General features: G+C 37.3%; 1 protein-coding gene across 1 annotated transcript in view; it reads left to right on the forward strand.

Moving 5' to 3' along the window:
• CFAP47 (cilia and flagella associated protein 47) overlaps positions 1-26,434 on the forward strand; it is a 478,944-nt gene that overhangs the window by 314,730 nt on the left and 137,780 nt on the right. Inside the window, exon 50 of the mRNA XM_048213784.2 lies at positions 17,393-17,527. Coding sequence (XP_048069741.1) covers positions 17,393-17,527 — 135 coding nt within the window. The remainder of the gene's footprint in view (positions 1-17,392; positions 17,528-26,434) is intronic.

The raw sequence follows: 26,434 nt of genomic DNA on the forward strand, positions 1-26,434 counted from the left end.
AAAACAATCCTAAAATTCGTATGGAACCAAAAAAGGCCCATCTTGAAAGAGAAAGACAAAATTGGAGGTTTCACAATACCAGACTTCAAGTTATACTACAAAGCTGTAATAATTTTTTTTAAGTTGGCCCCACACCCAGCGTGGAGCCCAGTGCAGGGCTTGAACTCACAACCCTGAGATCAAGACCTGAGCTGACATCAAGAGTCAGATGCTTAACCAACTGAGCCACCCAGGCAGCCCATGAACTGTAGTAATTAAAACAGTATGGTACTGAAACAAAGGTAGACACATAGATTAATAGAACAGAATAGAAAACCCAGAAATAAAGCCGCAATTATATGGTCAATTAATCTTCTGAAAGGAGGCAAAAATATGCAATGGCAAAAAGACAATCTCCTCTACAAATGGTGCTGGGAAAACTGGACAGTTACATGCAAATGAGTGAAACTAGACACTTCCTTACACCATACACGAAAATAAATTCACGATGGATCAAATACCTAAAAGCGAGACCTGAAGCCATAACAATTCTAGAAAAGAGCACAGGCAGTAATTTCTCTAATATCAGCCATAGCAACATTTTTCTAGATATGTCTCCTGAGGCAAGGAATATAAAAGCAAAAGTAAACCATTAGGACTACATCAAAATAAAAAGTTTCTGCACAGCAAAGAAAGCAATCAACAAAACTAAAAGGCACCCTATGGAATGGGAAAAGATATTTGCAAAGAATATAGCCAGTAAAGGGTGAGTATCCAAAATATATAAAGAACTAATAATAGTCAATACCCCAAAAAATAAATAATCCAATTGAAAAATGGACAGAAGACCTGAACAGATTTTTCTCCATAGAAGACATCCAAATGGCCAACAGACACATGAAAAGATACTTACCTCACTCATCATCAATGAAATGCAAATCAAAACCACAATCCGTATTACCTCATACCTGTCAGAATGCCTAAAATCAAAAACACAAGAAGCAGCGAGTGTCGCTGAGGATGTGGGAACACAAACTGGTGCAGCCAGTGAGGAAAACAGTATGGAGCTTCCTCAAGAAGTTAAAAACAGAACTGCCCTATGATCCAGTAATGGCACTACTGGGTGTTTACCCCAAGAACAGAAAAACATTAATTCAAAGGGACACATGTACCCTTATGTTTATTTACAATAGCCAAATTAGGAAGCAGCCCAAGTGAATGGATAAAGAAGTTGCATGCGTATATATGTTTATATATATATATAACAATATTATTCAGGCATAAAAAAGAATGAAACATTACCATTTGCAATGACATGGATGGGGCTAAAGACTATGATGCGAAGTGAAATAAATTAGAGAAAGACAAATACCATATGATTTCACTCATATGTGAAATTTAAAGGACAAAACAAACGAGCAAAGGGGACAAAAAAGTAAGAGAGGCAAACCGAGAAACAGACTCTTAACTATAGTGAACAGACTAATGCTTATAAGAAGGGAGGCGGGTGTGGTGGATGGGGAAATAGCTGATGGGGATTAAAGAGCACACTTATCATGATGAGCCCTGAGTAATATATAGAATTGTTGAATCACTATATCATACACCTGCAACTAATAGAACATGGAATGTTAACTGTACTGGAATTAAAATAAAATCTTAATATAAAAAACTGACAAAAACTAAAAAAAAATCATTAAAAATTAAATTTGAAAATTAAAAAGAAGTGATCGGGAGGATAGATTTATTAAAGAGGGAAAGTTTGGGGGCACCTGGGTGGCTCAGTCAGTTAAGTAACTGACTCTTGATTTTGGCTCAGGTCATGATCTCAGGGTTGTGGGATTGAGCCCCAAGTCGGGCTCCCCACTCAGCAGGGAGTCTGCTTGTCCCTCTCCCTCTTCTCTTTCCTCTGCTCCTCCCCTGCTCCTGTGCTCTGTCTCTCTCAAATAAATAAGAAATCTTTTTTTTTAAAGAGGGAAAGCCCATTTTATCTCGATTTGAAAATTGTGGTTTTTTGTCAGCTATTCTCAGAAACATGGAAAAATATTGAATCAGTCAACCTAAATATGAAAACATGTGACCTTAGAGGAAAATAGACAGAGACAGACAAAACCAAGCAAATAAAAATACTGTATATGAAGGCATGACAGAGATCCTGTATTAATGACTGAATGCATTAAGACATGATGGCTTAATTCTCTCCCTAATAACCAGATAGTGACCTTGCTGGTCTGGATCAATATTAGAATGCGTAAAGCTAATATTACTGTCCATTATTACAGGATTAGTATGTAGCAAAATATAGAGAGAGGTAGTAATAATCTGTTGCTTATTTCTAGTAGTGAAATAGGCAACTAAATTTCCAGTTGTCTTAGGTAGAAACGTGAGTTTCTATACAAGACTAATGTTTAGGTGAAGATGATAAGGCTTTAGGTCTAAGCATGTACTTTAGTAACAATAATCCTTAAATTTATTTTGACTGCAATAACATATGTCATGAATATGATTTAGAGATGACTATAATCATACATGTTTACAACATAGAGCAACTGATTTCTTATATAGCGTAAGAAAATGAACTTGTGCATGTAAGATTAAGTTTGTACAATTTTATATAATGTACATATCACTTTTTTCTAATAATTGACACCAGTTGTTCCTTAATAATCTACATAGAGCACAGGTGTCTCTGGCATAACTGTTCTGAGTTCCTTTTGAGGATATCATAGTGATCAGATCAGTGCCCTCCAGCCTGTGAATATCAGGATTGCAATATGACTTTAAAAAGCAAATTTAATAACAAAGACGAGACTATTCAAACTTGTAGGGATACCGCTTGGTTCCCTTTCTGTCATGAGAGATGAAGACCTGAGAAGCTAAATAATTAATTTGGGGCCTGGTAGTCCAAAAATATAATGTGAAATCTAGACTCCAGACCATGTAAGTGTGGGCTCTTTAGCTGACAGTTTTGTTCCCTGATTCACATTTATGACCCCAAGATCCAAGACTCCAGGCCAGCACAGAGTAGCCCATATCCCAGAACAAGTGTCATTTCCAGTGATGACTCAATACAGTGGATCTCTGCTTTCTTAGCTTATATGCGTGTTTAACTTAACATTTTCAGTTGAAAGAGGATTTTCTTTTTTTTTTTTTTTTAATAATGATTTTTTATTATATTATGTTAGTCACCATACAGTACATCCCCGGTTTTCGATGTAAGGCTCGATGATTCATTAGTTGTGTATAACACCCAGTGCACCATGCAATATGTGCCCTCCTTACTACCCATCACCGGTCTATCCCATTCCCCCACCCCCCTCCCCTCTGTAGCCCTCAGTTTGTTTCTCATAGTCCATAGTCGAAAGAGGATTTTCTGAACGTCTCTTCCAACATATTGTAGAAAAGACCATCCCTAAATGTATTCTTTAAAGATTTTGTTTATTTATTTATTTGAGAGAGAGCGGGGGAGAGAGAGCATGACTGGAGGGATGGGCAGAGGGAGAGGGATAGAATCCAAGCAGACTCCTAGCTGAGCGTGGACACAGAGCCGGATGGGGGGCTTGATCTCAGGATCCTGAGTTCATGACCTGAGCCAAAATCAAGAGTTGTATGCTTAACTGACTGTGCTACCCAGGCGCCCCCCCTAAATATTTTTAAACAACTTTTATCTAATTGCTAATTAGTACAGTTGATTTTATTAGCCTAAGTATAAGATTTGATAATTATCTCATATGAACTCTGACTTTTTAGCCACAAACATACTTTCATCTCCAAGGAAATCTTTAGAAATTCTTACAATCATTAATGACATTTATCTGTGACCAAAGAAAGGGGTAGGGTGTACTCTAGTAGTTGAATATCTTACATTTGTCCAAAGAGTTGACAGAAGTACAAAAGAGAAAGGCAGTGACAAGAATCATCTATTGAATTATAAATCATTTAAATGTATGAGCAAAAATTGGGCTGAAATAATTTAATATGGTGATCACAGCATGTTGGCCTAAAATGATCTCGAAACACTAAACAACAAGAATATTTTTACACCTGAAACTAATGCAATGTTATATGTCCATTGTATCTCAGGTAAAAAAATAAAAATGAAAAAAATTAAAGAATATCTTCATATACCATTTACTTACACTATCAAGGCTTTAGATGGTACAGAACGTTCCATGGACATGGTTCAATGCCCTCACCAGGGTGCTTTAGCCATTTATTCTACATTACAAAACCAAATATTGAGAATTCATGTTTAAGGTGGTTTTTAGTCATTTTAGTAAATTTAGCTCCTACCCTGAACATTCATGATAGTGTTCTGAAATTCTCTCTTATTATCCATTGACCCTAGATAATATGGTAGCTCCAGAAAATAGGTAGCAATGATCAATTGTGATGTAGCCAACAATTACCTTGTATTTTTTCAATAGCAGCTGAAAGTGGTCTTTTACTTGCTGAAAAGTGATTGTGTTCATTCAGTTCAACACAATTGTAAATTACAGCTAAGATTCATTTCTGCAAATTTGCAGTTCGGAAGTTCTTACACTAGAATGAAATCTGTTATGACACTGGCACAAGAAAGCCGCGTCCAAACAATTGCAAACAAGCTTTTAGTCAGCTTTGCTGAAGACTTTAAATTTTTTTCCCATAAACTTCTGTTCAGTGTCAAAACAAAATGTTTGCTGTGTGCACAATAAAGTTCTTATGTTAGGCCTCTGTTTAAACAAGATAGCATTTATATTTAGCATTCTGCTGCTCTCTGAAACTATACACTGTCCAGAATGATGTATACTACCAGTTGCCATCTTTAAAATACACATGAAGTTCAAAGCTTGATTTCTAATATTGTATGTGATAAGAAGCACTGCCTGTCACATGTATTTTCAGAGTGTGATGCTGAGCAAAAGTAGTGCTATTTAAATTTGCATTTTTCATTGAAAGCTTGGGCCTTGCATTCATGCTAGCCACCACATTGCAATGGTAAAATTGCGTATCTTTAACTTTGCTGGTTCCTATTTTACTGTTATTGTGTTGCAAAGGAATACATTTAGAAGTCAAACATGACTTCAGCCTCCAATTATATCATTCTCTGGTTGTGTGACCTTGACCTCACTGAATGTCAGGTTTCTTACATGTAAAATATTATTAGTGTTTAATCTTCCAGGGAGATCATGGGCATTAAATCAGAATATATGGAAAGTGCTCATCTAGTAGGTGCTCAAATAATGTGTAGCACGCTTACGTAATGTACTAACTCCCATTTTTTAAATTTCCCTAATACGATATAGATTTACAGGGGGCTTTGCAACTTCGTTAATCCCCACTCTGCCCTGGTTTGTCTCAATGAAAATGCCAGAAACTTGGCTGAAACCAAATTTGGATCTTACTGTCTTGTTCCCATCACTATTGTGGACTGGGGCATAGTTCTTGAGGCCTAAATACCAATTGGATTCCACTGGTCTTCAAAACAAATGTTGGTTGCTATAAAGCATTTTTTTCTTGCTTTTTTAGGTGAAAGAAATGTTTTGCAAAAGCAGGGCCTTGGGGCATTGTGGAGGGAGTGAATTGGGCTTGCTTGGATCCTCTCATGCTCCTTTGGGCTCTCCTCTTGGCTTTTACCATCTCTCCTTTCCTGTGCCGCCTGCGCTCTGATGTTTCATGACAGCTTCGTGGTCTGTGTGGTATTACCCTTCAGGGCTTGTGAGCACTAAACTTCTTCCTACCCCATCCCCAAAATCAACATAAGTATTCTAGAGATGCCTCGGTGGCTCAGTTGAGTAAGTGTCTGCCTTTTGGTCAGGTCATGATCCCAGGCCCACATTGGGCTCCCTGCTCAGCGGGAGTCTGCTTCTCCCTCTGACCCTCCCCCATCTAGTGCTCTCCCTCTCTCTCTCTCTCTCTCTCAAATAAATGAATAAAATTTTTTTAAAAAAAAGACTTTTGCTTAAGAATCTCAGATACATGGATTTGTTATAATTTATTCATACATTTTTTATGAAAATTTTTAAATTCTAGTCACCCTTCAAAGATGCTTTCCTAATATGTGAGGAATTAAGCATAACCAGTTGAGATTAGTAGGATTAGAAGATTATTCAGAAATCCTGAAACTAGGGGCACCTGGGTGGCTCAGTCCATTAAGCGTCTGACTCTTGATTACAGTTCAGGTCATGATCTCGGTCTTGAGATTAAGCCCTGTGTTGGGCTCTGTGCTGGGTATGGAGCCCGCTTAAGGTTCTTTCTCTCTCTTCCTCGGCCCCGCCCACCCTTAAAAAAAAGAAAGAAAGAAAAAGAAAGAAAGAAAAATACTGAAACTAAAACTTTTTTTGGCATTTTTCTTAACATGGAATGCCAAATTTTACAAATACTTGTGAACATTTGCCTCTTAACACTCAACATTTCCATGAAAAACAATCTCCCCCATTTTATTGCTCAGATGGAGCCTAAGGATGCTTTTTAATACTAAAATTCATTTTTCATGCGGAAATTACTCATAGAAATAAGTTTAAAGTAAAAGTAACAAAATAGGGGCGCCTGGGTGGCTCAGTCGGTTAAGTGTCTGCCTCCGGCTCAGGTTATGATCTCAGGGTCCTGGGATCGAACCCCACATAGGGCTCCCTGCTCAGCGGGGAGCCTGCTTCTCCCTCTCCTGCTCCCCCTACTTGTGTTCTCTCTCTCACTCTCTCTTTCTGTCAAATAAAATCTTAAAAAAAAAAAAACATAATAAATGAAGGCTTTACATGGTGGCTTAAGAAGCCGCCTTCACAGTGCTGTGAATCCAAACAAATGAGCAAACAGTTGCACTTGATATCAGTGAAACATACATAAATTTGTGGAACTGAGAGAGGTGAGTGAATAGAAGTAATAGATAAATGAGAGATAGATTTATAATGAAGAATTTAATATGCTTTATTAATTATCCTGCGTTTATTATCTCATACATGATATTATCTGCTGCTGGAAAGATACCCGTAATTGGATGTGAACTTCACTTACACATCCTGCTTATATATTACATTCAATTTGGGGTGACAGTTGTCAAATCCTGTTGTTATCCTGCTCAGCAGTGGTGAGTATAGTATCTGAAATACCAAGTGTGCTTTTTAAACAGTTTTATTGTGGTATAATTGTCATACACTAAGCTATGCATCTTTTAAGTATACAATTTGAGAAGTTTTAACACAGTCATACAACCGTGAATCCATTGTCACAAATCAGATAATGAATATATATCACCCCAAAAAGTTTCCTTGTGTCCATTTTTAATCCTTTGCCTTGCCCTCCCTTCATACCACAAACCACCCTTGTCCTAGGCAGGCATTCATGTGTTTTTTTGTCACTTCCCGTGCATTTGGTAGTACTGCATATAAATGAAATCGTACAGTGTACACCCTTTTGAGGGGTTGTTTTCTTTTATGCAACAGAACTATTTTAAGTTCCATCCACGCAGTGAACGTATCAATAGTTTATTCCTTTTATTGTAGTAGTATCCATGGAACGGATGTACTACAATTTGTTCATCTATTTACCTGTTGATGGGCATTTGGGATTTTCCATTTTTTGGTAATTACAAGTAAAGCTGACAGGAGCATTCATATATAAATCTTTGCATAGGCGTATATTTTCATTCTTCTTGGGTAAATCACTTATATGTGGGATGGCTGGATAATATGGTAGTTGAATCTATAATGTTTCATGAAATACCTGCCAACAGTTTCTCAAAAAGATTGTTCCTTTTTCCATTCCCACCTGCACTGCATAAAAGTTCCAGTTTCTCTATATCCTTGACCGAACGGTTCACTATTTCAATTTTATTCGTTTTAACCTACGTGTAGTACAATTACGGTGTGGTTTTAATCTACATTTCTATATTGAGTAATGTTGAGCATCGTTTCTCGTGCTTCTTTGTCATCCCTCTGTCTTCTTCGGAAATGCTTTTTCAAATCTTTTGCCCGTCCCTACCGCTACATTTGGTTGTTTGTTTTCTTATTGCTGAATTTTTAGTGTGTTTTTAAAATATATTCTGGTTACGTTTTTTTTTTCAGATACATGCTTTATAATTTTTTCTCTCAGTCTTTGGTTTTCGTTTTAATTTTCTTAATAGTGTCTATTGAGTAGCAGAAGGTTTTTTTCCAGCGTTATTGACAAATAAAACTTGTGTATATTTAATATGCACAGTGTGATAATTTGATATATGTATAAATTGTGAACTATTATACAAATTGTTGATTTTGATGAAATGCAATGTATCACTTTTTTCTTATATGAATCAGGAAGAAACCTGTGGTTTTAATTGCAACCTAGATTAGCTCTGCTTTAACATATCGTTCAAGTAATGAAAGCGTAGGTTCTTCCTAAGCTAAAACATAACCAGTCATCCTCCACGATAGAAATCTGAGTCCTGTAGATTCTATTAATCTTTTCCTGTTGTCTATAGTGTCTTCTGTTGTACACATTTCAAAAATGTGTTATAGAAAGAACAAATAGTGTAATACCACAAGCAAATGGAGCCTAAAGGACTACAGTTGGGTGCTAGACTACTACTGTACGTTTTATCATAAAAATCAAGAGTTTAAAAGGAATACAAGACAAGAGGTATATTATACACAAAATAAAAGCAGATGTGGCCACAGTAGTGGGTTTCTTTCATTAGCCACCAAATTTTGTTTTTCCACCTTGCCTTTTGGTCCCCTAAAATAAAACAAAAGAAAATGAGTTAGAAATGTGGTTAAAATGAAGTACGAAAATGATGAAGACAGTGAAGAAGGAAGAGGGTTAGCAGAGATTGCCTTTGGCTTTCGTCTTTAGTCTTGCTACTGATTTTTTCGGGTGGTGTATTAGAGAAACAAAACAATTAAAATTCATTCAATCCTGTGTAGTATAGTGTGCATAGAGCAGATATTTATGAAAACACTTCTTGACAGAATTAATGTACCTCCAAGAAATTCACAAGGTGATAAAAAGCCCAGCCATACAGAAATTTTCCTTAACCACAGTATTCCTCATTAGCGATAGGGAGTGGTGAAGCATGAAGCCAATGGAAGGAGCAGGATGGCTGTGGGGGGACCAAGTGCAAAAGGGCAAAGACCTTGCTAGGTTTAACTGTTGCCATGGACACTTGCTTTGGGAAGTTTTCTAAGGGGTGAAATAGTTTAATCAGTGAGCAGTATCTGAAACCTATTACTTTAGGTTAAAATAAATCTTTTGTAAGTATGTGTTATTTTGCTATTTTTCCAGTCAAAAGCCCTTGTATTCTATGGTATATTTGGTGATATTTAAACATAATGCACCATTTTCCACATTCCATGTCAGGTAAATGTATATGCCTTTGTCACTTACTAACTACGTAACCTGGAGTGAGTTACCCAACCTTCTGTACAGCCCAGGGTGCTCAGCTTTAAAATGAGTCTAATGGGGAATTAACTTTTATGTTTTTTTAAAGGGGTTCAATAGTAACAAATGGGAGGCATTCAGCGTATGCCTAACACAGAATAAGCATTCGGTAAATGGTTTTACATTATTTTCAAAAGATTAACCATTGATATGAAATTGTATTGCTCAGGCTTTAAACTTGAGTCTGATATTGACATTTTACGAGAAAGTATAAAATTAGAGAAAAATAATGCCTAATGGAAAACAAACTATATACTAGAAAATGTTTGTATTTACTGGTAGAAATGCATTTTGAAAAAATCAAACATGTAGACTGTTTAGCAGAGAAAAAATCCATTTGTCAAAATAAAAGCTTGAGCTATTGAAAATATAATAGCTGTAATTACAATTCCTATTAGATTTTTTTTAGTAGCACTCATTTCAGACAAACTGAAAGCCTCCATTAAGTCAGTGATGCTGTATCTTTGAGTTGCTTTGTACACCACTATTATTTCTGTTATACCCGGAGTTTTTCCAAAACAGTCTTGTAGATTTCTATCACTCTGATAAACTGAAGTACCAACAAACAACCTTTTATTTACCTTTGTTCCCCTTTGAATTGGTTGGCCTTAGCCCAAACAGAGGAATATAGGAAGCAAAGTAATCACACGTACATAGTGTGGAAAAATATTTATCATCTTTTGAATCACATACTTTCATAATCATTATTTACTGCATTTGATTCAAAGGTTCATTGCCAGTAGTCAGTTGTTGGGTCTAATGTTACTCTTTGTAATAAGCGCATAAGAATTTGACTGCTTGTGTCTTCTGTAGCTAATTCATAACCAAAAATAAAGATGCAATTTAAAAAATGTAATTGTTTAGAAATAAAATTAAATTGCCATGAGAAAGGCTTTTTACTGGGAAAAAATTGAGTATAAATTCGTGGCATAATTCTGAGATACATTGTTTTAAAGTATTCTTTCATTTAAAACATAAGCTACTAAATAGACCTATATAATTCTATCATTCTCTTCATTTATTTCTAATTTTTTAGATAAATACTTAATTTCTCATACTGGTATATAACATATGGTCTTGTTATACTCATGTAGGGCTTTTGATTTGTTCTACAAATGATTGTTCAATTTCTTTTTGTCAAGGGACAATAAAACTGTAATAATGTTTATATGGGTATGTTGGAGGAAGAAAAAATATGCTGAGTATATAAATAGACTGAGAAGGAATGGAGAATGTGTGCTTTTAATTCTTGAGAGTATTTCATAGTATTTGAAATATTGATTAGGTTTCCTTATTATGCAGTGCAAACATATTGTTTAACATAATGTAGGTTTATCCAAATAATGGTTTTATCTAACTGGATTGTTTTTCTTAAAAGTTTCCTTTTCAAATTGTTCACTACTGGCGTATAGAAATTTAACTGCTTTTGTTTGTTGATTTTGTATCTTGTGTATTTACTGAATGCATTTATTAGGTCTAACATTTTTTCTGTGTGCAGTCATTAAGGTTTTCTCTGTATGAGATTGTGTAATCCGCAAACATAATTTTACTTCTTCCTTTCCAATTTGGATACCTGTACTACTTTTTCTTGTATAATTGCTCTGGCTAGAAATTCTAGTATTACGTTGAATAGGGTGGCTAAACCAGACATCCTTCTCTTGTTTCTGATCTTAGAGGAAAAGATTTTAGTCTTTTACCACTCAATATAATATTAGCTATGGTTTTCATATGTGGCTATTTGAAGAAGTTCTATCACTAATTTACTTTTGTCATGAAAGAATGTTCAATTTTGCCAAATACTTTTTTTCCATCAATCGAGATGATAGTGGGTTATTTTTTTTCATTCTGTTAATGTGGTATATTACACTGATTGATTTGTGTATATTGAGCCACCCTTCATTTATTCATCTGCTCATTCATTCTTGGAATGAATCCCACTTGACCATGGTATACAATCTTTTAATATGCTACTGAATTTGATTTGCTAGTATTTTGTTGAAAAGTTTTATATCAGTGTTCATCAGGGATATTGGATTTCCATTTTCTTTTCTTGTCCTGTCTTTGTCTGCTTTTGTATCAGGACATTGCTGGCCTCCTAGAATGAGTTAGGACATTTCCTTTCCTCTTCAATGTTTAAGTGGTTGAGAAAAAAAAATATTAATTCTACTTTAAATATTTGATGGAATTCAGCAGTGGAGCCATCTTATCCTGGGCTTTTCTTTGTAGGAAGCATTTTGATTACTGATTCAATCTCCTTACTAGTTTTATGTCTGTTCAGCTTATCTCGTATTCATGAGCAGTTTTAGTAGATTGTGTATTTCTATTGGTCATTTTATCTAAGTTACCCAATTTGGAGGGCATATAATTGTTCATAGTATGCTCTTATAATGCATTTTATTTTGGTGAAAACAATGTAATGTCCCCCACTTTATTTCTGATTTTATTAATTTTACTCTTCATTCCTTTTTTCTTAATTACTTTAAAGGTCTGCCAATTATGTTGACCTTTTCAAAGGGCCAATATTTTTGTTTCTCTAATGTTTTTCTCTTCTCTGTTTTATTTACCTCCAGTCTGATCTTTATTATTTCCTTTCTTCTGTTAGTTTTGGGTTTAGTTTGCTCTTCTTTTTCTAGTTCTATATGTGTGCAGTGAGGTGGTTGGTTTTATTATTTATTTCAAGGTTTTGTGGGGCTTGAACTCATAACCCTGGGATCAAGACCTGAACTGAAATCAAGAGTCAGATGCTTAACCTACAGAGCCACCCAGGCACCACAGGTTGTTGATTTTAGATTATGCTTTTTAACGTATGCTTTTGCTACTATGAATTGCCCTCTTAGTGCTGCTGTCACTGCATAACATCAGTTTTGTATACTGTATTTTCCTTTTCAGTCGTCTGATACTGTCTAATTTCCATTGTGATTTCCTTTTTTGTTTTTCCAAACTTTTCTATAAAGAGTAAAACAGTATATACTTTAGGCTTTGTAGGGCCACACGATCTTTTTTTTTATTATGTTCAATTAGCCAAAATATAATACATCATTAATTTTTGATGTAGTGTTCAGCGATTCATTAGTTGGGTATAACGCCCAGTGCTCATCACCACACGTGCTCTCCTTAATACCCATCACCCAGTTACCGGATTCTAGAGTCTCTCTTGGTTTGTCTCCCTCTCTGATTTTACTCATATGTGGAACATAAGGAATAGCACAGAGGACCACAGGGGAAGGGAGGGAAAACTGAATGGGAAGAAATGAGAGCGGGAGACAATCCATTGTGATTTCTTCTTTGAAATATTGGGTAAGTGTTTGTTGTTTAGTCTCCAAATTTGTGAATTTCCACTTTTTTTCCCATTATTGATTTGTACTTTCATTCCATTGTGATGAGAAAAGATGCTTTGTATGATTTAAATCTTTTTAAATTTATTATGATATGCTTTGTGGCCTCATGTGTGATCTGTCCTGGACTGTGTTCCATGTTGATTTAAGAAGAATGTGTATTCTGTTGTTGGGTGGAATGTTCTATATAATCTGATTAGGTCTAGTGGTTTTATAGTGGTGTTCACATTCTCTGTTTCTTTATTGGTCTTCTCTCTAGTTCTGTCCATTAATGAAAGTGAGGTATTGATGTTTCCAGCTCTTATTGTAGGCTTGTATATTTCTTGTTCCAGTTCTGTCAATTTTTGTTTCAAATATTGTTGGCCTCTGTTTTTAGTTGTGAATATCTGTAATTTTTATATAATCTTGCTGAATTGAGTTTTTTATTTGATATTTGTGTATATTGCAAAGTAATCGTCGTGTAAGTCTAGTTAACATCTATCACTATACATGATTAAAAATTCTTATTTCTTGTGATGAAACATTAGGATCTACTCTCTTAGCAACTTTTAAATATGTAACTCAGTATTATCAACTATAATTGCCATGCTGCACATTACACCCTCCACCTCTGGCAACCACCAGTCTAGTCTCTGTGTCTATGAGCTTAAGAGTTTTTGTTTCTGTTTTAGTGAATTGAATCTTTATCAATATATAGTGTCCTTACCTGTCTCTTACAAACTTTTTGGACATCTAATACATGAATGGTATCCAAAATATATTTTAAAAATCTTAAAATACTAATTCAGAGGGATACATGCACCCTGATGTTTATAGCAGCATTATCTACAATAGCCAAATTATGGAAATGGCCCAAGTGTCCACCAGCTGATGAATGGATAAGGAAGATGTTGTATATATATGCAATGGAATATTACTCAGGCTTAAAAAAAATGAAATCTTGCCATTTGCAATGACATGGTTGGAACTAGAGTATTAAGTCAGTTAGGGAAAGAAAAATGCCATATGATTTCACTCATATGTGGAATTTAAGAAACAAAACAAATAAGCAAAGGGGAAAAATGAGAGAGAATGAGACAAACCAAGAAACAGACTCCTTAACTATAGAGAATAAACTGGTGGTTACCGGGGGGGGCCGGGGGGTGCGCAGGAGAGTGGGTTAAATACGTAATGGGATTAAGGCGGGCACTGGGTATGGTAAGCAGCAGGTGTTGTATGGAAGTGTTGAATCACTATATTGTACACCTGAAACTTATATTACACTGTATGCTAACTGACTGGAATTTAAATAAAAACTTTTAAAAAAAGGAAAATCTTAAACTCAACAATTGGAAAACAACCCAATTCTAAAAATTGCCAAAAGATCTGAAGAGACACCTCACCAAAGAAAATATTCTGATAGCAAATAAGTGTATAAAAAGAAGTTCAACATCACGTCTCTAGGGAACTGAAACTTAAAACAAGATACCACTACCTGCCAGTTAGGATGGCTAAATTCAAAAGCCCTGACAACACCAAGTGCTGACAAAGATGTGGAACAATAGGAACTTTCATTCACTGATGGTGGGAATGCGAAATGGTAGAATACCACAGCCATTTTGAAAGATAGTTTGGCAGTATCTGATAAAACTAAACATACTCATAACATGATATAGCAATCATACGTCTTCATATTTACCCAAATGAATTGAAAATGTATGTCCATCCAAAAATCTGCTCATGAATGTTTATAACAGCTTTATTCGTAGTTGCCAAAATGTGGAGGCAATTATGATGTCCTCTAATAGGTGAATGGATAAACAATGGTATAGCCATACAGTGGGATATTTTTCAGTGATAAAAACAAATGGCCTGGGGTGCCTGAGTTGTGCATTTGGTTAAGTGTCCAACTGTTGATTTCAGCTCAGGTCTCAGGGTCATGGGATCAAGCCCCACATTGGGCTCTATGCTCAGCACAGAGTCTGCTTTAGATTCTTTTCCTCTCCCTCTGCCCCCCACCTCTCTCTCTCTCTCTGAAATAAATAAATCTTTTTTTAAAAAGATTTAAAAATGGCCTATCAAGCCACAAAAAAAAATGTGAAGGAAGCTTAAATGTATATTGCTAAGTGAAAGAAGTCAATCTGAAAAGACCACATGCTGTATGATTCCAACTATATGACATTCTGGAAGAGGTAAAAGATCAGTGATTGCCAGTTCTTTAGAAGTTGGGAGGAAGGGATGAATGAATGGGATACAGGGGATTTTTAGGGCAGTGAAACTGTTCTGCATGATAGTATTGTGGTAGATAGTTGATTGACCTTGGGCAAGTTACTGAACTTCTTGTGTCAGTTTCCCTTCTTTAAAATGGAAATAATACATCATATCGATGGTAAAAAACTGAGAGCTTTTACGCTAAGGTCAGGAAAAACACAAGGATATCTACACTCACTACTTTTATTCAACATAGTACCAGAAGTCCTGGCCACAGCAATCGGACAACATAAAGAAATAAAAGGCATCCAAAGTGGTAAAGATGAACTAAAACTCTCACTGTTTGCAGGTGACATGGTACTCTATATAGAAAACCCTAAAGACTACCAAAAAACTACTAGAACTAATAAATGAAATCAGTAAAGTCGCAAGATACTAAATCAACATAGAGAAATGTGTTGCATTTCTATATACTAATAATGAAGCAGCAGAAAGAGAAATTAAGAAAACAATCCAATTTACAATTGTACCAAAAACAATAATGACATATCCAATAATAGGTTAGTATCCAAAATATATAAAGAACTAATAATAATCAATACCCCAAAAATAAATAACCCATTTGAAAAATGGGCAGAAGACATGAACAGATATTTCTCCAAAGAAGACATTCAGTTGGTCAACAGACACATGAAAAGATACTCACCCTCACTCATCATCAGGGAAATGCAAATCAAAACCACAATCAATGTCACCTCATACCGGTCAGAGTGCTTAAATCAAAACGCAAGAAGCAACAAGTGTTGGTGAGGATGTGGAGAAAAAGGAACCCTCGGGCACTGTTGATGGGAATGTAAACTGTTGCAGCTACTGTGGAAAACAGTATGGAGGTTCCTCATAAAGTTAAATATATAATGTATTAATATATATAAATCGCCTAGAACAATGTCTGTCATATAGTAAGTCCTACATAAGCATAAACTACAGTCATTTAATCTTCAAAACAGCTAGCACCATTTTAGAAATGAGGTAAATAACATGTTTAAGGCTAAATTAGTAGTGGCAGAACAAATGTTCGAATTCAGTTTCTGTTCAAAGCCTGTGTTCTTTCCACTATGTACCCTGCCTTTTTATAATGTGTTTGTAAGCACCTGTGTAAAATGAGAAAGCCATGTCTATAATAGGATATGAAATTTAACCTGAAACGTAAGTGACTTTATGATATTTCAAAATAAAGAAATTAAAAATGGTAAGATAGGCAGGACATCAGCAAGATGGCAGTATGGGAGATCCACCACTTCTGTCCCCATTCAGCAACAGTGACTTGAGAGCCACCCACAGCAAAAGTGCCTTTATGGGAGCTGTGGGATCCAGGTGGGAAATTATGAAACCCAGTGGGATCCAAGACTGAGGAGAGCCATTTTGAAAAGGCAGGCTTGTGCCCATGTGGTGGACTTGCCAACCATGGTCCTGGCTACAGATCAAGAAATAGCCCTGCCCCCTGTGGACTCAGTTATAGTCCCACCGGGCTTGAGTGCTGCCACCAGCACTTTATGAGAAGGAGCTGGAAAGACTCATTACCTGTCCATGCCCTGTGTAACAAGCCCATGGAATTTAGTCCCATCTGTGGACCCTGGAGTGGCTCATGGCCCAGCTTTATTCCCTCTCAGCCATGATTCCTGCCCACCTAGCACCTTGGGGAAGATGCACCTGTCTGTGCACCTGAGGCAGGCCCTCCAATTTGGTCCAACTGCAGATAGTGAAATGCCGCTGTAACTTGGCCAACCACACTCAGCCATGGTCTGGGAACAGTCATCTTGCTAGACATGCTTGTCCATGCCCCCAAAGTAGGCCTATTGACCATGATCTGTCCTTACATCTGGGAGCAGCCCCATAATCCAATTTTAGCCCCTCACAGCTACAGTCTGGAAGCAGTCCTGCCTGCCCAGGGACCCAGAGGGAGACATGCCCGTCCGTGTTCTATGGTCAAGCCTGCCAACCTCAATCTGACTGCAGATCCTGAAGCAGTCTGATCTGGTTCCAGCCCCTCTCAGCCACACTCTGGGGCCAATCCTGCCCATTCCGAAGTTGGTGAACTGTTGGGAGCACTCCCAGAGACCCAGAGGGAGCCAGTGTAATATCAGGGATACTTTGTAATATCCAGTGTCACCGACTGCTGCCAATGTTGCGTGCATTTCATATTTGGGCAAACCAAGGCACATAGCTGGTGACAGACATTCCCAGTTGTGAATCCAGGTATCACACTGCTGGTTTTAGTTAAAAACCAATTATCTCTTACACTTAAAGTAAATATTAATGAACTCTCTATTAAACTGTTCTGTTCTACCATCAGGTTTAAATGTGATACTAAGGCCTAGAATTTATGTTTGGCATTAAGTTTATTAGTTTCAAGCTAAAGCATCTTTAGTGCCTAAAATTGACCTTTCATTTTGGAAAACCAATCCCTGGTTAATCTGGCATCTTGTACTTATGTGTTTTAGGTGCAATTTCATTTTCCGTTAAGCGCAGACAAGGTGATGACTCTCAGAAAGACTCAGATCGAGATCAATGTCGAGTACCCTCCTTTCAGAAATCATTATCAGAACTACCCCACAAGTCTGATGAGGAAGACTCAGGTAAGTTTATGACTAAGGAGAGTTTCATGATCACTTTTTGATCATTCACTTTTAAATGAATAAATATTTTACATTCATAATGTATATACGAATTTGCATTGCATATATCTGTAAGAATTTTATTGTATTATTTCAGGATTAACTTTATGTAGTTTACTTTGTGGATTTGTACAGCTTTTAACATTAATAGATTATAATACTTCAGCTTGAAGGCTGTCTGCTCTTTCATAAGTAAAAAACTTTATATATACTTGTTATTAACAAAAAATTACAGTAAATTTCTGGTAAAATGTTAATGAGTATTTAATTTTAACAAGGTAATATGCTTTTCTTCAGTGTGGGAGATGATAGCAATCTTCCTCATATGCAGAACAATGTCAGCGCTATTTTTTTCCTTCCTATGTTATAAAGCTTTATTTGAACGTTGTTCAACATATCTTTTTAGTAGAAATTCAAAGGAAATTGAGATAATGGAGGATTGGAAGGCACAGGGCGGATTTCCTAGAGAATGGGTGACTGAGTTCTCTTATGGGTGAGTAACAGGGCATTAGAGAAGAGTGGGTCAATGGAAGCAAAGTTGTAGAGACAATGAGGTATATCAAAGAAGAAATCTTTCTTGAATGACTTTGTATTTAGTCAGGATTCTTCAGAACAACAGACACTACCATAATGGAATGTAAATAGATGTATATATAGAGAGAGAAAGACAAAGAGAGATGTTAAAAATTTTTTTTTAAGATTTGTTTATTTGACAGAGAGCACAAGCTCACATGCATAAGCAGGGGGAGCCGCAGGCAGAGGGAGAGGGAGACACAAGCTCCCTGCTGAGCAGAAAGCCCCACATGGGCCTCCATCCCAGGACCCTGGGATCATGACCTGAAGGCAGATGCTTAACCGACTGAGCCACCCAGGAGCCTGGAGATGTTGAAATTTTTAAAAAATGGCTGACATTATTGTAGGGACTGGCAAGTCCAAAATCTGTAGGGGAAGCAAGCAAGGCAGACAATTAGGTGGGAGTTGCTGTTGCAATCTTGGGTCCAAATTCCCGAAGCAGGCCAGGCAGGCCGCAAGCTCTGGCAGAGTTTCTCTTTCAGTCTTGAGTAAGAATTGCTTCTTCCTCAGGTAACATCAGTATTTGCTCTTAGGGCCTCCAACTGATTGGAGGAGGTACACCGCATTATGCAGGACAATCTGCTTTACTCAAACTCCACTGGGAAAAAAACCCTTCACAGCAAGATCTAAGACATCAAACAACTAGACATCACAGTGTAGCCAAGTTGACACATAAAATTAACCATCACAGAATACATGGATTAAGAGTGACTATTTAGCTACTATTCAAAATGGTTTGGAAAGGGAACAGCAATTGGGGCCAGCCAGGCAGGCCACTGGGATAGCAAACTGGCTTTGAAGTGAAGAGAAGAATGTATTTTATGGTGGCAATGGGGATAGAAACATACCGTTAGTTAAAGATGGAAAACATTTCAGAGACTAGAATTAGATGACTCTCTCTCTATTTTTTTTTTTTAAGATTTTGTTTGAGAGAGAAAGAGAGCACAAGTGGGGAGGGGAGGGGCAGAGGGAGAGGAAACAGATTCCCTGCCAAGCAGGGAGCCCAATGTGGGGCTCAATCCCAGGATCCTGAGATCATAACCTGAGCGGAAGGCAGACCCTTAACCAGCTGAGCCACCCAGGTGCCCCTAGATGACTCTCTTAAAGAGGAGATGGAAAGAGAGGATTGATTCTAAAAATGAGCAAGGTTTATTTGTATCTTGGTGAATAGAAAAATATTAAGATATTACTTTAGAAGTGTTGGGACATTGTTAAAATAACATTTGTTAAGTAGACCCCTGGGGTGTCAGATGTTGTGTCAAGGTTCAACAAAAGGCCACAAGGGAAAGTGAAATAGAGTTTATTACTCACAGGTCCTGGAGGATGCATACTTCACTCCTCAAGGAGCCACGTGGGGAGGTCAAGGCACAGTGCAAAAAGAGAAGGACCTGGTCACATGCCTAAATTAGGATTCTCAGGCAGAATGCTTTGGGGTTCCTGGGCTAAGGCCAGATTGGTTAATTCAAACCAGAAAGAGTAGAGTTTTGGTATATATCACGGGGATCTCATCTAAGGGCTGCCCAAGGGGAAGGCCCTGGGAGCCAGAGAAGAGTGCTTATCACCAGGGTGGTTGGGGAGTCATATCAGAAATTCACATTAACTTGTGACTGTGCAGGCTTTTATCTAGTGTGTGCACTCTCCAGAGGGGCTACTGCCAGTTCAAGGCCCATGCAGCCCACTCGGCCACACAAAGCAGATGTAGAGACAGCAATATTATGGAATAATTTATTTGTTGAACTATCAACAAGAAGAAATAAAAAGTCTGGGAGATTATAATTCTTGGCACAGTTTTGTGCTTGCTTATTTTGCTGTGACAGGAAGACATTTATGTAGCAATATCCGGGGATCAATTGAATATTTAGAGCTGAGACCAGGTGAAATAAAAAAGGAGGTTGTATCAGTTTAGGGTTTCTTTAGTTGAAGTCATGCAGGCGAGGTCGAAGAATAGATGATTGTTGTAGATGGATTATGCTAGGAGTGAAACCCCCATCAAAATCTAAGGCAGAAGGGGCGCCTGGGTGGCACAGCGGTTAAGCGTCTGCCTTCGGCTCAGGGCGTGATCCCGGCGTTGTGGGATCGAGCCCCACATCAGGCTCCTCCGCTATGAGCCTGCTTCTTCCTCTCCCACTCCCCCTGCTTGTGTTCCCTCTCTCGCTGGCTGTCTCTATCTCTGTCGAATAAACAAATAAAATCTTTAAAAAAAAAAAATCTAAGGCAGAAGAATCATGAAGGAAAGCCAGGTAAAACTGTTTGAAAGAAAATCAGAATATTATGGTATCATGTAATGGAATAAAAAGGCGTGGAGATATCTAATAAGAAAATCTGCATGATGTGATGACAGGTTGTAAGATGGATTAAGAGCTAGGAAAAATGCATCTAATAATATTACAAGTATCCCCAGTTCTTCAAAGTGTACTTATATCAGACAGGATTAACCTTTCCTTCTCCTATAATAACATGGGACTTTTTTGTAGCAATTGCTCAGCAGTGTATTTCTTTTCAATTAGGAAAGTTTCAGTTAGGTAAAATGAATAAGTTTTGGAGAACTAATTAATGTACAACATGATTATAGTTAATAATACAGTAGGGTGTACTTGAGATTTGCTTAGAAGGTAGATCTTAAGTGTCTTCACCACCCCCACCAAAAATCAGTAATCATGTGAGATGATGGATGTGTTAATTAGCTTAACTGTAGTGATTATTTTATAATGCACACTATATCAAATCAAGTTGTACCCTAAATATATATGATTTTTAATAGTTATAGCTCCACAAAGCTGGGACAAAAAAAAGAAATGAAAACAACTAAATAAAAATTTTTTAACACTTTCCAAATCGAAAAATTTGAAAAATATTAGTACCACCCAGTTTTGATGAGGGTCACATTGAAGGAGACAGTCTTATGCATTGTAGTGGGAATTTGAGAGTGTTTACGGTATGCTTAAAACTTTTTTTTTAGATTTTAAAGTAATCTCTGTGCCCAGTGTGGGGCTCGAACTTACACCCCCAAGATTAAGAGTCACATGCTCTACTAACTGAGCCAGCCCAGCACCCCTACAACTTCTAAGATTTTTTTTATCCCCTTCGATCCAATGATTTCATTCTAAGAAGTTAGTTCGAATAATCAGAGATATGCACACATATTTTTCTGTGAGAATGTTCCTTATGTGATCTCTATTATTTTGAATAACTGAAACTTCAATATTTCAGTTTTATAATTTTATTTAAAATAATTTTGAATATGTATTACTTGCACATAAATTTTTTCCCACTTTTATTGAAAAATAGTTGACATACATCACTGTGTAAGTTTAAGGTATGCAGCATGATGGTTTGTTTTACATATGTTGTGAAAATTTTACCACAATAGATCCTGCTAATATCTATCTTCTCATATAGACACAGTAAAAGGAAAAGAAAGGAAAAAAAACTTCTCCTTATATCAAGAACTCTTAGGATTTGCACTCTTAGCACCTGTCCTATGTATCATTCAGCAATGTTAGCTATACTCATCATGTGGTAATTACATTGTAGTCCTTATTTCTCTTATAACTGAAAATGTGTATCTTTTGACAACCTTCCTCCCTTTCTCCCTCCCTCCGCCCCCCCCTTGCTTGCCCTGTGATAACCACAAGTGTAATCTCTTTTTCTGAGTTGTTTTTTTTTTAAAGATACCACACTTAAGTGAGGTCACACAGTATTTTTCTTTCTCTTTCTGATTTATTTCACTTTAGGATAATACCTGCAAGGTCTGTCCATGTTGTAAATGGTAGGATTTCCCTGTTTTGTTTTTTTTTTAATGGCTGAATAGTATTCCATTCTATGTATCTCACAACTTCTTTATCCATTCATCCCTGGATGGACACTTAGGTGGTTTCCATATTTGGCTCTTGTAAATAGTGCTGTAATAATCATGGGGGTACGCACATCTTTTCCAAGTAAGTATTTTGGTTTTCTTCAGATAAATACCCAAATGTGGGTATGGAAGTTTTATTTTAAAATGTTTAAGGATTGTCCATACTGTTTTCCATAGGGTTATAACTGTACCTAACAAGAGGTCATCCGTCCAATGCGCAGCAAGCCAATAAAAAAACTGAGCTTTTGCACTGAGGAAAGATAGGCTCTTTCTTGGTGTGGCACCACCCCAGAGAACAGGGAACTAATGTTCAAAATCCTGAATTATCTGATGGCTTGCAAGTGAGGGTTTTTAAGGGCAAAAATCAAGGGCAAAGGGTTTTGAATCGTGGGTTCTTTTTTTTTTTTTTTTAAAGATTTTATTTATTTATTTGACAGAGATAGAGACAGCCAGCGAGAGAGGGAACACAAGCAGGGGGAGTGGGAGAGGAAGAAGCAGGCTCATAGCGGAGGAGCCTGATGTGGGGCTCGATCCCATAATGCCGGGATCACGCCCTGAGCCGAAGGCAGACGCCTAACCGCTGTGCCACCCAGGCGCCCCTTGAATCGTGGGTTCTTCTGATTGGTCAGGGTTTGGGTAAACTTCAAGACTGATTAACTGGTGCCAGGTCACCCGTTTCTTCAAGATTGTGCTTGTGGTCATTTCCGTCGCTGGTCCAGGTCTGCAAAACATCTCAGCAACGTATGTCAGTGATGCTATCTTTGTTAGCAAAAGCAGAGACCATACGCTTTGTGACTGTGATGTCTGTGCAGGCTGTTTCGTTTCCTGTTCCCTGGGGCTACATTTTCATTATCTTTTTTGTTTTAGACTTTATTTATCTAAGTATTCTCTACACCTGTCATGGGCCTCGAACTCACAATCCCAAGATTGAGAGTCACATTCTCCTCCGACTGAGCCAGCCAGCCACCCCTACTTTTTCATTATCTTAAGCAAAGCATATTCTAAGTTTCTTCCTGGTTTTTTCCCCAGTAATCTTTAATAGTGGGCTACATGCCTTTCTGCAGACTTAATTCTGTTGGCAGTTTCAGTGGCTGCATCAATTTGTATCGCCACCAACAGAGCACAAGGGTTACCTTTTCTACATATCCCACCAACACTTGCAATTTTCTGTTCTTTTGATAGTAGCCATCCTAATAGGTGTGAGGTGATAGCTCATTGTGGTTTTTGATTTGCATTTCCCTAATGATTAGGGATAAAACCAAGTTCTAATAGGAATATTGTCTGTAGGATAAAAATGTGTTTATCCACACACACATATCTATGGATATATCAATTTTATATAATTTGTATTCCCCAGTGTATTTATATATATGTGTGTGTATCTGTACATCTATGTCTTTATTGACATATCAAGCCTGTAGTTTTATACAAAAAACAATAAGTATTTACTCTTACTCATGAGATAATAAATAATTTTCATCTTGAGGCTTTTCAGGAATTTCTAAAATCACTATAGTGAATGTTATTGATTTTATAATTAGCAAAAAGTTTTAATGTGTTAGAGGCCTGTAGCTAAACAATGTTTAATAATTATTATTTTTGTTCTCACTTATAAATCATCTTTAATCTTATTCTAACCAATAAACTCATAATCAGTGTACATTGTTATCACTGTAGGAATTAAATCACGTACATCACAACAGTGCCTATGTGATAGTCACAGCAATCACACATATTAAGTTGTACTGTTTCTGTGTTAGCTAATTTTATGTGTCAACCTAGCTAGGTTATGGTGCCCAGATAATAGGTGAAACATTATTCTGGATGTTTCTGTGAAGGTGATTTTGGATGAGAATTACATTTAAATCTGTGAACTTTGAATAAAGAAGATGGCCCTCCATAGTGTGGGTAGGTCTCATCTAATGAGTTGAACCAAGACCGACCTCCCCAGAACAAAAAAGAATTCTACCCATAGACCACTTTTGGATTTGCACTGCGATTCTTTCCTGGGTTTATAGCCTGCTGACCTAACCTGCAGATTTTGGACCTACCAAGTCAACTGCATGAGCCATTTCCTCAAAATCAATTTCTCCCAGCTTCTGTTTCTGTCTGTCTCTGTCTCTTTATATGCACACACATATCCTATTGGTTCTCTTTCTCTGAAGAACCTTGACTAAGATAGTCCCCATTCCATAGATGAGCAGACTGTTTTATTGTGCTTTGTGCCAACCCAGAGTCATGGGCATTAGGCTTTATAGTCATGAAGCCCTTTTGATGTGGGAAACAAAGGCAGAAGAAAAATTATTAAATTTCCTTACTACCTAGAGCCCACTGACAAGTCCCTGAAACAGGCAGAAGTGACATTCCTCTAGGAACTCAGCTGCCTCGATGTTAATACTTTGCTAAGGGCAAAAGGCAGTCCTAGCCTGAGTCCCCCTTCCCCCAGGATCCTGTAAGGCTACTTTAGCGTATAAAAATTCCTTTAGAAATTTCCTTTATCTCTAACCCCCCCAAGATACATGTTGGCAATCATCCCTCAAGCATATGGCCCCCCGATATACATCTGAAGGGTCTCATGACTAAGGTTTTATTAGACGGTAATAAACGACCTTTTCCTGACAATAGCTAAGTCCCCTCAAGGCCCTGAAGACCTTGTTTCCAAAATTCCTTAGAGACTTACACGCTATCCCTAACCCCCTCCCAACTTGTAAATATATAACCACCACCCCTCACAACCCCACTTCAGCTCTTTCTGCCCCCGGGTCCTGTCCCTGTGCTTTAATAAAATTACCTTTTTGCACAAAAGACATCTCAAGAATTCTTTCTTGGCCTTCGGCTTTGAACCCTGTTGTCTTTCCTACATCACTTTCTCTCCAGAATTATTTTCCCTGTGAGTTCAATGTGGATTAAAGCTTAGGAAAAGCCAGTGAAATATACATGAGCAACCTAGAAGGGGAAACATTTTTCATTTTAACAACTTTGGTTTATTTTGAGATGTCACATTTAAACATCATAAAAGCACTTACAGCACTGTCATAGAATTGAAGGAGCAGCCAATACAAACGTGAGCAGAGGTTTCCTCAGTAACCTGACATCAGTAGAAAGTTGGTAACTTATTCTGTGTGCATTAATGGTTTCAGGGTAATTAGTTGGTGTCTGTAAAATAAGCACAGAAGGCAATTTGAAATGCGGAGGTAAGATCATCCTCAAGAACTTCTCACAAGTATTTGCAATAAGAATTCACATGGCCCTTCTCTGTCTTCCTCTCACTAGCTAATTGTTCTGAATGTCTGCATTGTTCTAAGAACCACTAATTTGATAAGTACTTCTTAAGCTGAAGTATCAGAATAGAGTGGCATACAGTATAATATAATATAATATAATATAATATAATATAATATAATATAATATAATATAATATGGTATGAAGTAGTGCATTGCCCTGCAATAAGATACAATGGTCTTGGTAGGCGGGAAGAATTTTCCTTCTAAATTCTTGGCCAAGAGCCCCATGTAATAATAAAAGAGAAAGATTAGCGGGAGAAAAACAAACAAAAGTTCAGTAACATGTGGGGTGCGTGGGTGGCTCAGTCGGTTAAGCATCCTGACTTTGGATTTTGGCTCACGTCATGATCTCAGGGTTGTGAGATTGAGCCCTGTGTGGGGCTCTGGTGGGTGTGCAGCCTCCTTGGGATTCTCTCTCGGGATCTCCCTCTGCCCTTTCCACCCCCTCCTTTCAAAAAAAAAAAAAAAAAAAAAAGTATACCTTCTGTATACATGGGAGAAAACCCGGAAAAATGAGTAACTCCTTGAAATGGCCCAAGCCCTTACGTTAAAATACCATTTCTAGCTAAAGACAAAAAAAAGATGTTGGGGGATGGAGAGCCAATAATGCAAAGTTTCCAGGAAATTACAGTAAGCAAGAGTAAGGTTGTTTTGCAGATTTAGGTCATTGTCTTCTCCATTGATATGACAGTCTCAAGGTTTAGTCATCCCAACTTCCTAGTACTGAGAGGGAGACAGCCTTACAAATGCAGATTTCCTTTAGAAATGTAAATGTCTCTTACAAAAGGGTAACTTCTAGTTTTCAGAGCTTCTTTATGCCCTTCACCATGCCATACAATTCCGAACAACACAATGTACTACAATACACAGCACTGTCTTTCAGAAGAGAGAGAGAATTCCACTAGTCTGGGCCCCTTATTTCAGATGAGGAAACTGAGGCCCAAAGAAGCTAATGATTTACCTAAGTAAGTTAGTCAAACACAGCAGTACCTGGAATCCTTAAAACATGACAGTACTGATATGAATATGTATGTGAATAACTGAAGCTGGAGGACATCTTAAACCATAGACTAGCTCAACACTGGAGAATAAAGAATATCAAAGTAGAAGCGGAACAGATCAGGCTTAACAAATGGAAAACGTTGAGTGTGATG

Source organism: Ursus arctos, chromosome X (genome assembly GCF_023065955.2).
Source record: "Ursus arctos isolate Adak ecotype North America chromosome X, UrsArc2.0, whole genome shotgun sequence".
Classification (NCBI taxonomy): Eukaryota; Metazoa; Chordata; class Mammalia; order Carnivora; family Ursidae; genus Ursus; species Ursus arctos.